This window comes from Eschrichtius robustus, chromosome 10 (assembly GCF_028021215.1).
Source record: "Eschrichtius robustus isolate mEscRob2 chromosome 10, mEscRob2.pri, whole genome shotgun sequence".
NCBI lineage: Eukaryota > Metazoa > Chordata > Mammalia > Artiodactyla > Eschrichtiidae > Eschrichtius > Eschrichtius robustus.
Window position 1 is genome coordinate 2,612,096 of NC_090833.1, and position 11,862 is coordinate 2,623,957.

At 61.4% G+C, this 11,862-nt stretch overlaps 1 protein-coding gene across 2 annotated transcripts in view; it reads right to left on the bottom strand.

Annotated features, from left to right (window-relative positions):
- Nucleotides 1-11,862, bottom strand: part of BRD3 (bromodomain containing 3) — a 34,342-nt gene that overhangs the window by 2,122 nt on the left and 20,358 nt on the right. For both annotated transcript variants that reach the window (XM_068553742.1, XM_068553741.1), the window contains exons 7-11: nt 9,877-10,005; nt 7,549-7,740; nt 6,087-6,310; nt 2,468-2,760; nt 1,221-1,349 (exon numbers count right to left, since the gene is read on the bottom strand). In XM_068553742.1, coding sequence (XP_068409843.1) covers nt 1,221-1,349; nt 2,468-2,760; nt 6,087-6,310; nt 7,549-7,740; nt 9,877-10,005 — 967 coding nt within the window. The remainder of the gene's footprint in view (nt 1-1,220; nt 1,350-2,467; nt 2,761-6,086; nt 6,311-7,548; nt 7,741-9,876; nt 10,006-11,862) is intronic.

Sequence of the window (11,862 nt, forward strand, 5' to 3'; positions counted from 1 at the left end):
TCCACGCCCCGCACCCTGCCCTGTGCCGCTCGCCCAACCTGGCTGTCCCTGAGTTGTGTCCTTTGTAACAAACCACAAGGGGTTTCACTCATAATTCCTGAGTTCTGTGAGCCGTTCTAGCCAATTTTCAAACCTGAGGAGGGGGTTGTGGGAATCCCCGATTTACAGCCCGTCAGTCAAAGGCACAGGAGGCTTGGGACGTGCACCTGGCATCTTAGGGGGTGCTGAGCCCTTAACCGAGCAGGCAGCGTCAGAAGGAACTCAACTGCTGGACACCCTGCTCGTGCGGGAGCTGGAGAACTGGTGTGCGAAAAACTCGCACGTTTGGTGTCGGAAGTGTGAGCAGAAACAGCTCAGAGGTCAACAAATCTAAATACACTTAGAGGCTGGGAAACAGTGAAGGCAATCTACTACGAGAAACTGATGGGACGTGTGGGGACGTGGCCGGCCATACGAAGAATCCACAGTCACACGCGCCGAGCGTTAACGGTGCCCTCCCCAGGGCTAACGCAAGGGGGCCCCCTCAGCCATCAGCGGGAGTGGGCAGGGCTCCGAGCCCCAGCTTGGCACTGGGCAAGCGGGGCCGGGCAAGGCTGCGGCACCTGGCTGCTGCATGACCAAGACTGGACCTGGAATCTGACCGCCACCTGGGCCCCACTGTCCCTGGGGCCAGGAAAAAGGTATTTGCCTTTTCTTACAGGCCCCGGGGGAAAGGAAGCAAGGAATCAGATCACCTGCTCACCTAAAATAAGACCCCGAGTCCACAGAGCACAGGGCCTGGGGGCTGGAAGTCAGACCCTCCCTCCACCCGTGATACTGGTTAACTTGCTGGGAACTAGTGTTCCTGTCTGAGGGCAGCCAGATAGCCCACTGCTGGGGGCCAGGACCCACTGAAGCTGCAGGGTAGGGCCCCAGTCCCTCCCAAGTCATGGGGTCCAGCCCCGCAAGCCCACAAGCTGGGCCCTTCCAAAGAGCCGCCTCCCAGGGGCTCTGCCCCGTGGCGCTTCCACACGCGCCTGTCATCTGCTCAGCCTGCCTGCGGGGCCGGGCTCTGGTCCCAGTCTGCAGATAAGGAAATCAGGGTTTCGGGGGGTCAGCAGCCTCCCCGAGGGAAACACAGCTCGTTACGAGGTGGAGCCACAGGCGCAAGCCCAGGTCAGCTGCCCACTCCCCCCCACCGCCCTCTCCCCCCGACAGAGCAGCCCGAGGGCCACGGGTACCTCTCTTGGCGGGCTTCTTGCTGTTGCTCAGCTGCCCGCTGACGTCCTGCAGCCGCCTCTCGAGCTCCTTCTTCTTTTCCTGAGCCAGCTCCTCCTTCGACTTGGCCGCCTGCTTCTTCCCGCTCGTGGCTGTGGAAGAGCACGGGAGCTGAGGCCACAGGCGGGGGAGGGCGGGCGGCCCCGGGGCGGCCCACACGCACGGGGGCCCCGCCGCACGCGAAGCTCTGCGACTGTCACAAGACCCGAGGTGGGACAGACCACCCCCACTGCAGACAGCTGCACGGACGGCGGCACCCCCGGGTGAAGGGCAGAGCTGCGGCTTGAGGCCCCGACCCCCCAGCTCGTGGTTCCCCTTCGCCCCGGCCGAGGCTCTCCCTCGGCCTCCGTGAGGCCCGGACTCCGCCCCGCAGCCCAGTCCGCCACCTGGCGCGCCTGCGCCAGCCCCTCCGAGTCCACAGGCGACTTACCGAGGGTCAAAGGTGCCGTGGCTGCGGGGGGTCACGCCACGCTCCATCCAGGAGAAGGCAGCTTCCCCCTCAGAGCGAGTGAGGACCAAGCAGCCCGAGGGGGCCACCCACAGCATCACGTGCACCCTGGGTGTTGCTCCTCAGGGCCGGGCGGCTGCCCTGTTCTCCTGCCACCGTGGGGCCGCCTGGGGCCTCCTGCCCTTCCTCTCGCTCCCCGGGACCCACCGACCCAGGCAGCGACTCGTTCCCGTGCAGTGAAGTCATCGACTCCCAGGGTGAGCCTGAGCCAGCGCAATCGTCCGTCCTGGGAGGCCTCTGGACCTCCACCCCAGGCAAAGGGAACTGGTCTGCCCAGGCAGGGAACCATCGACAGGTCGCCTGCAGCCCAGGCCCCAAACGGAGGGAGCCTCAAGAAGGCTTGTGGTGAGGGCCTTGGCCAGCATTGGAACGAAGGGGGCTGGGGACCGACCCAGGGGTCCTGCCTGCCTGCTGTGGGGAAGGATGAGGCACACAAGTGCTGCCCACCTGCCCGGGAGCAGGGGAAGAAGGGCTCTGGCTGGGCTGGGGCCGCAGCCGGTCTCAGCTAAGCCCCCGCCCCAAGCTGAGCAGACAGAAGCTGTGTCCTTGCACCCTCAGGGCACAAGGCAGAAGAGGGGCGAGGAGCCTGGCAGCGTGCGACCCACTCTCACTCCCACGCCCGGGGCTGCCTGCCTGTCTGCTCCGGGACTGAAGGGGTGACGGGAGGGGGCGGCAGCAACGCACCCCGTCCCGACGACTTACAGAATGGCTTCCTTTGCTTTTTCTGTAAACAAGACTTGACGTATCTCTCCAGTTCCCGCAAAGTGGTGGGTTTTAGAGTCTCAAAGTCAATCTCTATCTCGTCGGGGTTGGAGTCCCTGAGCGAGGGCTCCCGCGACTGGATGATGTGCACTACCCGGCCCAGCTTCTCCCCCGGGAGCCGGTTGATGTCCAGGCTGAGCTGGCGCTTCTCATCGTAGCTCATGGGCAGCCCCTCTTCCTCCTCTTCCGAGTCATAGGAGGCCGACGCCTGCTTGCCGCCCTTCTTCGGCTGTCTGAGGCAGAAGGCAAGGAGCATCATGGCACGGAGCCCCCCGTCCCCATCCCTGGAGCCCCCTACCCCGCCCAGCCCCTGCCCCACGACCCCGAGTCCCCCCCCGGCCCCCCAGACCCTGACCTCTTGCCCCCCGGCCCTCTTCCTCTGCAGGACCAGGCTGTCTTACCAAGGAGCAGCCCGAGGTGGTACCCCAGACAGGGAAGCCGGGCTACTGCCTGGAGACGCACATGCATCTCCAGGGACGCGGAAGACCCTGCTCCAGAGGTCAGAGCAGAGGCTGCTGCCGGCCTAGGGAGGCCTTGGCCAGGAAACAAGCATGGTGGGCAGCTCCCCTCAATGCCCCACAGGCGTCTGGAGCACGACAGGTCAAACTCGTCTCCGTATTCAAATAACCCAGAAGAAGGCAGGAAGGGGGACAGAGGAATAAACAGCAGGGACAGACAGAAAGTAATGGAACGGTAGGTGGAAATCACACTGTACCCGCTACTACATTAAATGTAAATGGCCTAAACACACCAACTGAAAGAAAGGGGTGGTCAGACTGGGTGAGAACCAAGACCCAATTTATATGCTCTCTAATCTACACAACCCCCCCCCCCGCCCTTTAAATATGACGACAGAGGTAGGTTAAAAGTAAAAGGATGGGGGGACAATATTCCGCGTAAATACCAATCAAAAGAAAACCGCTGGGCTTCCCTGGTGGCGCAGTGGTTGAGAATCCATCCGCCTGCCAACGCGGGGGACACGGGTTCGGGCCCTGGTCCGGGAAGATCCCACACGCCGCGGAGCGACTGGGCCCGCGAGCCACAACCGCTGAGCCTGCGCGTCTGGAGCCTGTGCTCCGCGGCAAGAGAGGCCGCGACGGTGAGGGGCCCGCGCACCGCGACGAAGGGTGGCCCCGCTCGCCGCAACTGGAGAAAGCCCTCGCACAGAAACGAAGACCCGACACGGCCAAAAATAAATTAATTAATCAATTTAAAAAAACACTGGGAGAAAAAAAAAAAAACAAAAACAAAACCGCAATGGCTGTAACAATTTCAGACAAAGTAGACTTCAGGAAAAGGAATGCTACCAGGAAAAAGACGGACACCGTATAACGATAAAAGAGTCAACTGACCACCACAGTCCTACACGTGTGTGCATCTAAAACCAAGCTTCAAAACATTTACACAAAAGCTGATGGAACTGAAGGGACATAGGAACATCTGCAACTTTACTTGCAAAATTCGACGACTCTCTCTTGGTAATTAATAGAACAAATCAGCAGAACAGAGATGATCCCAACACCACCATCAACCAAATTAACTTATTAGTTGACATGTTTTTGCCTGTTTGGGATTTAAAGTTTTTTTTTTTTTAAATATACACGTATCCGTTCTTTTTCAAATTCTTTTTCTATTTAGGTTATTACAGAACATTGAGCACAGTTCCCCGTGCTCTACTGGAGGTCCCCGTTGGTTATCTGTTTTAAATATAGCAGTGTGTTCGTGTCAACCCCAAACTCCCTCCCCCCCCCACCCCCACCCCCACCCCCACCCCTGTCCCCCTTGGTAACCATAACTTTGTTCTCTAAGTCTGTGAGTCTGTTTCTGTTTTGTAAATAAGTTCATCTGTGTCTTTTTCTTTTTTAGATTTTTTTTTTTTTTTTATCTTCTAACTGACGTTTATACAACACTCCACCCAACAGCAGGAGGATACACGTTCTTTTCAAGCATACGTGGCACATTCACCGAGACAGACCAGACCGTATTCTGGGCCATAAAATCTTAACAAGTTTTAAAATGTTGAAAACGTAACAACGTTATGTTCTCTGACCCTAGAAATCAATAACTGAAAAATATCTGGAAAAATCTCCAAGTATCTGTAAACCAAACAACAGACTTCTAAATAATCCATGGCCAAAAAGGAAGCCTGAAGGGAATTAAAAAATATTCTGAACTTAAATGAAATCACAATATATCAAATTTGTGGGGAACATTCGAAGGGACTGAATTCATGGTTAACAACCTTCCAACAGTGAAACTCCAGGCCCAGATGGTTTCACTGGTGAATTCTATCACACATTTAAGAATTAACATACCAAGGCTATAAATCTACCCCAGGAAACAGAAGACAAGGGAACACTTCCCAACTCATTTGAAGGCCAGCATTGTACAGACACCAAAACCAGAGACAGAGACAGAACAGGGAACCTGATTTCTGCCTCCCCCTGCAAAAGGGAGGGAGGGAGGAGAAAACCCCTGACCATTCTCACTGCCCCTCTCGATGGTGCCACTGGCCGCCCAGCTACCAAAGCCCAAGTCCCCAGCTCTGCATGCCCCTCCTCCTACTTCCAGGGACCAAGGCCTGCCCACTCTGCCTCACAAACAGTTCTCAAAGCGACACACCTCCACCCCCATGGCCACACCGGCCTCTCCTGCCTGCGTGACCACAGCAACTCCAGAGGGCATCCTTCCTCCCATTCTTGCCTCTCACTAATCCATCCTCCACACTGGCCAGGATCTGACCACTTTCACTGGAGAATAAACTGCAAACACCTCAACCGAGCCGGCCAGCTTCGGCAGCCTAAACCCTCCCCTCTTGCCAACCTGGCCTCTCTTCTTCAGCAGTGCCCACCTTGTCCTCATTCCCATGAGGAACACGTTCCACTGGCCTCTACAGCTTTGCGCCCGCTGTTCCTGATTCCTGGAACCCCATCCGGACCCTCTGTGCAGCTGTCGCCCCCTCCTCCAGGACGCCCTCCTTCCGCCCCGCCGGGAGAGGCGCCCGGCCCGGCGTGCCTTCCCACCACCCTCACCTCCCCACGTCGTCCCTGCTCGTCTGCGGCAGGCGTTCCTCGGGGCAGCACGTGGCCAGGGCGGGGACTGAGTGAAGGCCGTGGGGACCAGGGAGCTCTGCGCCAAGGCGCACCTCCGCCCCCAACCCTCCGCCGACTAGGCCAGCCGGGGATGGGGTGCCAAGGGCCCAAGACACGGCGCCAAGACCCCACCCCACCCCGCCCCCCCCCCCCACCCCCCGCCAAAGCAAACTCCCGGGCCCAGACCAGGAAAATGTCCCTGAAGCCTCTAGATGCTGAGGTCTCCAATGCCTGTGGCTGAGGCGGGCCCCCCGGGGAGCTGAGCGCCGCCCTCTGGAGCCCATACCTTCTGGGCAGAGGTCTCGTTTGGTCCTCACAGTCTTCCCACGAGGTGGGCAAGACGAGAGCCAGCAACCCCCCACCCCATCTCCCCGTAACAGCCCAGGGTCCAGGTCACCGGGACAGAGCCCCGCATCCAGCATCCTCCCGCCACGTGGGTGTCCGGGACGCAGGGCGCCGGAGCCCACCTGCCAGCCACAGTCGTGCTGTTGGCCTTCTTGGCGGGCGCCTTCTTCTGCTGGGCCTGCTTGGCGGGCGGGGCCGCCCTGGCCTTCTTCTCGTCCTCGGACTTGGCCTTGTGCCTCTCCTTGTCCTTGTCCTTCTTCTTCTTCTCCTTCTTCTCCTTCTTCCTCTTTGGCTTGTTCACTGGGGCCTGAGACAGGGCGGCCAGCTGCTCGTGCACAGCCTTCAGCTGGAAGAGACAGGCAGCTGAGCGGGGCTCCCCGGGGCTGGCCCAAGGGGGCCGCGGGCGGGGCGGGGGGCTGGGGTGCCCAGGAGCTGCTGCCACCGTGCGGGGAGGGGAGCCGGGGAGCCACACACGTCCGTCCCGGAGGGCGGCAGAGCCCGTCTGGCCCTCCCCACCCCTGCGACGGCGGGCGAGCCGCTGGGCCTCCGTCTCCCCACCCCAAGTGCAGGGCAGGTGGCACCCGAAGGGCTCGATAAATGGTGCCTCCCGGTTTTCTTGCTAGTTTCTGTTTTCCCGATGAGGGAGGCTCTCTAGGGAGAGGTTTAAACGCCTGCGCAGAGGAGACTTTCCACTCGTGGGCAGCTGCTGGGGTGTTACCCGGCGGTTCTGCAGGGTCAAAACGGTCCAGTGCCGGCAGGGGACACTCATCTAGTCCAGCAAGTGGCTGCCAGGGTGCTACGTGCTCTACACGCTTCTCACCTCAGCAGCCCCCCAAGGGGAGTCTCGCGCCGAACGGGCGAGGAAACGGTGCCCCCAGCCTCTAGCAGGTGGACGGGCCAGGACGGCACCAGGCTCGCACACGCCAGCCACGTCGCGTGGCGTGGGAGGGACCCCGGCCCGACAGCTACACCTCAGGGCCATGCTCCCTGCACCGTCATCCCTGACAAGGCTCAGCTCAGACGCCCAGCCCCACTGGGGTGCCGGCAGGGTCACTGTTACTCCAGTGTCTCCTCCCTGCTGGAAGCCCCCACCCCCGCCCCCGCCCCCCCCAGGAATCCAGCACCTCTTGGTCCCATTTCGCATGTGAGGAGCGCGAAGGGGTGGGGAGGGCCGAGTCACAGGCGGTCAGAGGCCGAGGCAGGACAAGCTCGCTCTGGCAGAGCCGCGGAGCCCGCGCCCGCCCCCAACCAGACAGGCTCGTGGAGCCCCAGGGCTGCGGCTTCTGCAGGAGCCTCCCAGACCCTGCTGGAGCGGAAGGAGGCTCCAGGGCTCCAGGGACGTCCCGACCCAGTCGGGCTCACAGGGCCCCGCGCCTGCAGGCACTGCCAAGGGGGCCCTCGGCGCCGACACCTTCGCTGGGTGCCCTGCCAGCGACACCGCTGCGGAGGACGACTGTGGCTTGGGGTGGGGGTGGGGGGTGACCAGGGCAAACGTCGGGTCAAGGCCTGGCCGGGACTGGGCCCTGGTCCCGCCCCAGCCCCGTCTGAGCCCCCGCGGTCCCCGGCCCGGCCGCGGCCGCTCACCTGCTCCTGCAGCTCCGCCAGCCGCGTGGCCCGTTCCTCCTCCGAGTCCGAGCTGCCTGAGTCCGAGGAGCTCTCCTCGCTGCTGCGGCTGCTCTCCATGCCCTTGCTGACCACAGGGGCCGCGGGCACGGGCAGCGTGGGCGCCTCCACCGGCTCGTCCGGCATCTTGGCAAACCGCATCTCAAACACGTCCTGCGGGACAGCAGGGGCCGCCTGGGTCCTGGACGCCGTGGGCAGCCCCCGGGGAGTCGGGGAGACTGGACCCAGCCGGCCCAGGGCGCTGGGCCGCCCCCACTCCGCCCACCCCGGCCTGCTCTCTGCCCCTCCCTCCGCCCCTCCCTCCCTCCCCAGGCACTGAGCGCGGGTTCAGGGCCAGAGGGCGCAGTCAACGGCCACAGACACAGCCTTTCAGGAGCTGGCACACAAGCTCCTTTATGAGACACCCCACCTCCTGTCGACGGCTGGCAAGTCTTTTCAGCATCCAGGTCCAAGGCTGCCGCCTACTGACAGGCAGCGAGAGGGCCTTCCTTTGAGCTCTGACCCTTTTCTGGGGCTCCCCAGCCACTGGATCTGGGAGCCGGTTTCCGCTTTCCCATTTCTTTCCCCTGTGATGTTACTGTAGTATCACACCTCGTTCTGAGTTGGGTCCAAAAGTTGGCTCAAAAGGCAAAAGTCTTGTCCTATCCAAACTGCCAGCTCCCACACAGCCTTGGGAGCACGCTCAACAAAGGTCCCCTCCCGCCAGGTGGCCCAGGTTCATTTCAGACAGGATGAGCGGCCACGAAGGGAGACTTCTCTGCTAGCTCAGACACCTGAAGCCACATACACCTGGTTTACACGCAAAAGATGCAGCCCCACCGACCAGGCGTCCGGCTCCCGTAAGAGCCTACTCTGGGTCCTGGTCCCCCAGAATCTCCTCCTGGGGTAAAGACATCTCAGAGGTACGCTGCTACGCAAGGCCACGACCTGGCCTGCTCTGGGCAAACGGCCCCCCCCCCCCCCCCCCCCCCCCCCGGCGGGGGCGGGGGCGGGGTCTACATCAGGCTGCTGCAGCGTCAGGCTCTAACCCCACCCAGCTTGACTTGACACAATCAAGAGCCAATTACTGAACAGTCATCGGTAATTAAGATTCCCAACCTCTGTGGCCACACTGCGGAGACCACCTTTCGCCGGAACAGAATCAGAGCCACTGCCCTCGGCCCGTCTGCTGCCAGCGCCGCCTGGCTTCCTAGTGGAGCTACTCGCAAGGTTTAAGAGCATCAACAGAGCGACGACAGCGCGCGGCTGCGCAAAGCCTCTCGGCTTCGTGGTCTTGGTATGAAACCGTGGGTCCTGGTGGCTTCCTCTGGGTGTACTGGGACCCCGGGGACCGCTCTACCACATTCCCCAGTGGGAGCCAGTGCACAGAGCGGGCAGCCCGCAGCAGCCAGGGCCCACAGGCAGGAGGAAGGTAAGGAAGATGGGCAGGACCCAGAGGCCTGGAAGGAGGCTCCCCCTGCGGCCCCGTCCGGGGCCTGGGCGATCAAGGACGCTCCCGAGTTACCGTACCGGGTTTTCAAAAGGGTTCTGAGCAAGGGACTGGGAACGTCTTACAGGGCGACATTCTGGGTCCTGTATTTACAAAAGCAACAGGCTGCGTGATGGCAAAGAGAAGTTAAGAACAGACTCGGTGTACCGGCCCGTACAGAAACCCGCGGCAGCCCCCAGGCTCTGACAGATAATCACGCACAGGGGTGCGCGCACACTAGCGCACGCTCGCATGCACGCGGCCTGTATGTGAGATCCGTGTGCACGTACGCAAAGTCCCACCACTGAAGGCCAGACTGCGCTTCCCTGCAGGCCCCACGTTTCTCCCACATGCCGTCTGCCTTGTGGTCGGGAAAGCAACAGGCTGCACAAACAGCCGTCTCCCGCTACGACACCCACGGGCCTCACCGGCAGGCTCCGGACAAAGGGCCCCCGGCACACGGTAAAGTGCAGGGGAGCAGCCGTCTGCCTTCTCTCCGTCTCCGCCCTGGCTAGAACACCTGCTGGCCCCCACCTGCTTGCCGCTGCCCACCTGAGCCTGCAGCTCCCAGGAGGCAGACACTGGCCTCTTGGCCACCACGTCCCTAGGGAGCAGGCTCGGGGCCTGGCCGCCACTCGGCCGCCACTCAGGAGAAACGTGCCCGTGGATGGGGTCCCCAGACACCCCATCCCTCAGCCCCGCACCTCCCCTGGGAGACGTGCCCTCCCAGACACCCACGTCTTTCCCGGGTGCCTGCCCTGAGCCCGCTGATTCCACCTGTGCCCCGGTGGCCCCTCCCCACACAGAGCACCTGGGGTTACCTGCAGCTTCCTGGCCATGGCCACCACCTCGTGGTCTGGGGGGTTGTACTTGTAACAGTTGGAGAACATCAACCGGATGTCGGCTGCAAAGCCCTGTGCGTCTGGGTACTCACGGCTGTCCATCTTCTTCTGTAACACACAAGCCACGGGGCGTGAGGGCACCGCTGTGCCTCGGGACCCTCCGCGTGTCCACCGCCAGCCCGAGACCTCGTCTGGGAGCCCAGGGAGAAGGTGGAAGGGTGGCCCCGAGGGCTTGGAGGGGAGGGTCCAGGACCCCACAGAGAGGCTGACACTCAGGGAGAAAGAAAAAGGTGCTCCCAAAAGTGCCAGCTCCCGCAACCAAAGTTCCCAGCTCTACGTTTTGGCTAACTTTTCACACGCCGATATCCCTGTTGTCAGGAGCTCCGGTGGGGAGCAAGCAACTTCTGGCGAAAAGTCGCTCTCTACCAGTTTAGGGGGCTACTCAGTTCTCAGAATGAGACATTTAATTTTCTCCCCTGAGAATCCAGGTGCTGTTAGCTAGCCTGCTTCACAGAGCACCAGGTGGTCCCACTGCCCCGCCGGGAGCACAGGATGACTGGCTCTGCCGGTGGGGACAGAAGTGCAGCCAGCCAGGGACCACGGTGTGGCAGCTAAGATCGGGGCAGACGGGGCAACGGCTCTCGAGGGAGAGAGCTCCCCATGCCTGGATGGGTTCACATAGATAAGAGCTCATCAGTCAGGGACCTCGTGTCGGGGGTATGAGGTGCCCGCTCATCCTGGGGGCCATGCTCTGCTGCAGCAGGACATTGTGGGCCGGAGCCTAACCACCTACCTCGCCGGCACCTAGACTAACAAAGTCCTGGCCTCGATGGAGGGGTTGGTGGTGGTCAGACTCCGGGACCTGCAGCCTCTATAGCCTAGGACACACCGTCCTCCTCTGCCCCCCGCTGGAGAGCTTCCAACAGCACTGGGGCTGCCTGGCTCCAGCCCTCTGCACAGCCTCCGCAGTATGGGGTAGCTCAGCCAGGAAGGAGAAACGGGCACCCGAGACCCTCTCAACTTCTGCAAGATTCTCAGACTCCAGCCCTAATTTGACAGCCGGCCACTTTCCTGGTGCATCTGGGAGCCCAAGTACCACTGCCCCACTGTCAAAACCTGCTTGGAAAGAGCCAGCCTGAGCCAGGAGCTAATCCAGAAAGATGTAACCAAACCATTAGCTGGAAACATCTCTGGAAAGGGTGGCAACCACACCAGAGGTTAGGCCTTCTCTCCACCCGCCTCTGCTTTGCTTGGATTTTTGATCCTCTGCTCGTATCTTACTCATACAAATTAAAAGAAAAAAATCAGTCAAAGAAAAATAGCTGACGCTCCTGGGCTCCCAGTAGGGGCAGGGCCACTGCAGCACTGAGCGTGTCCAAGAAAGCCGGAGCCCCGCCCTCGCAGTTAGGAGGAGGATCAGAGAAGGTGAGGAAGCTGCTCGGTCACCCAGCCCAGCCAGGCCCACCTGACGCAGCCAGTTCCCCGGGAACCACTGCCCTAGATGGCCAGGTCTGTCCTGTCCCTTGGCGGGGAGGAAGACCTCCATTACGGAGAGTCTGCCCCAGACAGGTACACGAGGTAGTGTCCAGGTACATGAGGCAGAATGACAGCCCAGCGGCTCAGGGCCCAGACCCCATCGGTGCAAAGAAACCACCTGCCCCTTTTGTGGGGTTACCTTTCCAGGTAACGGTCCAACGGCCAGGGACGTTCCTCAGACCGTCAGAGACCGATCCAGACCGAGGAAGGGCAGCTGTGCTGGGGCCCAAGCCCGACGGGGGCTCAGGAACCCCTCCTGCACGCACTCAGGGAAGACCCCAGGTCTCCTGCCCTCGAGGCTGCCGCTGCCAGCCGGGGAATTTTTTCCATCTCTGCCTGGCCCAGACCTGCTCTTCTCTGCTTGTACACAACTGACCTGACCCGGAGGAAAACCCACAAAAGCCAAGGGGGAAGCCCCCAGTGCAGGAA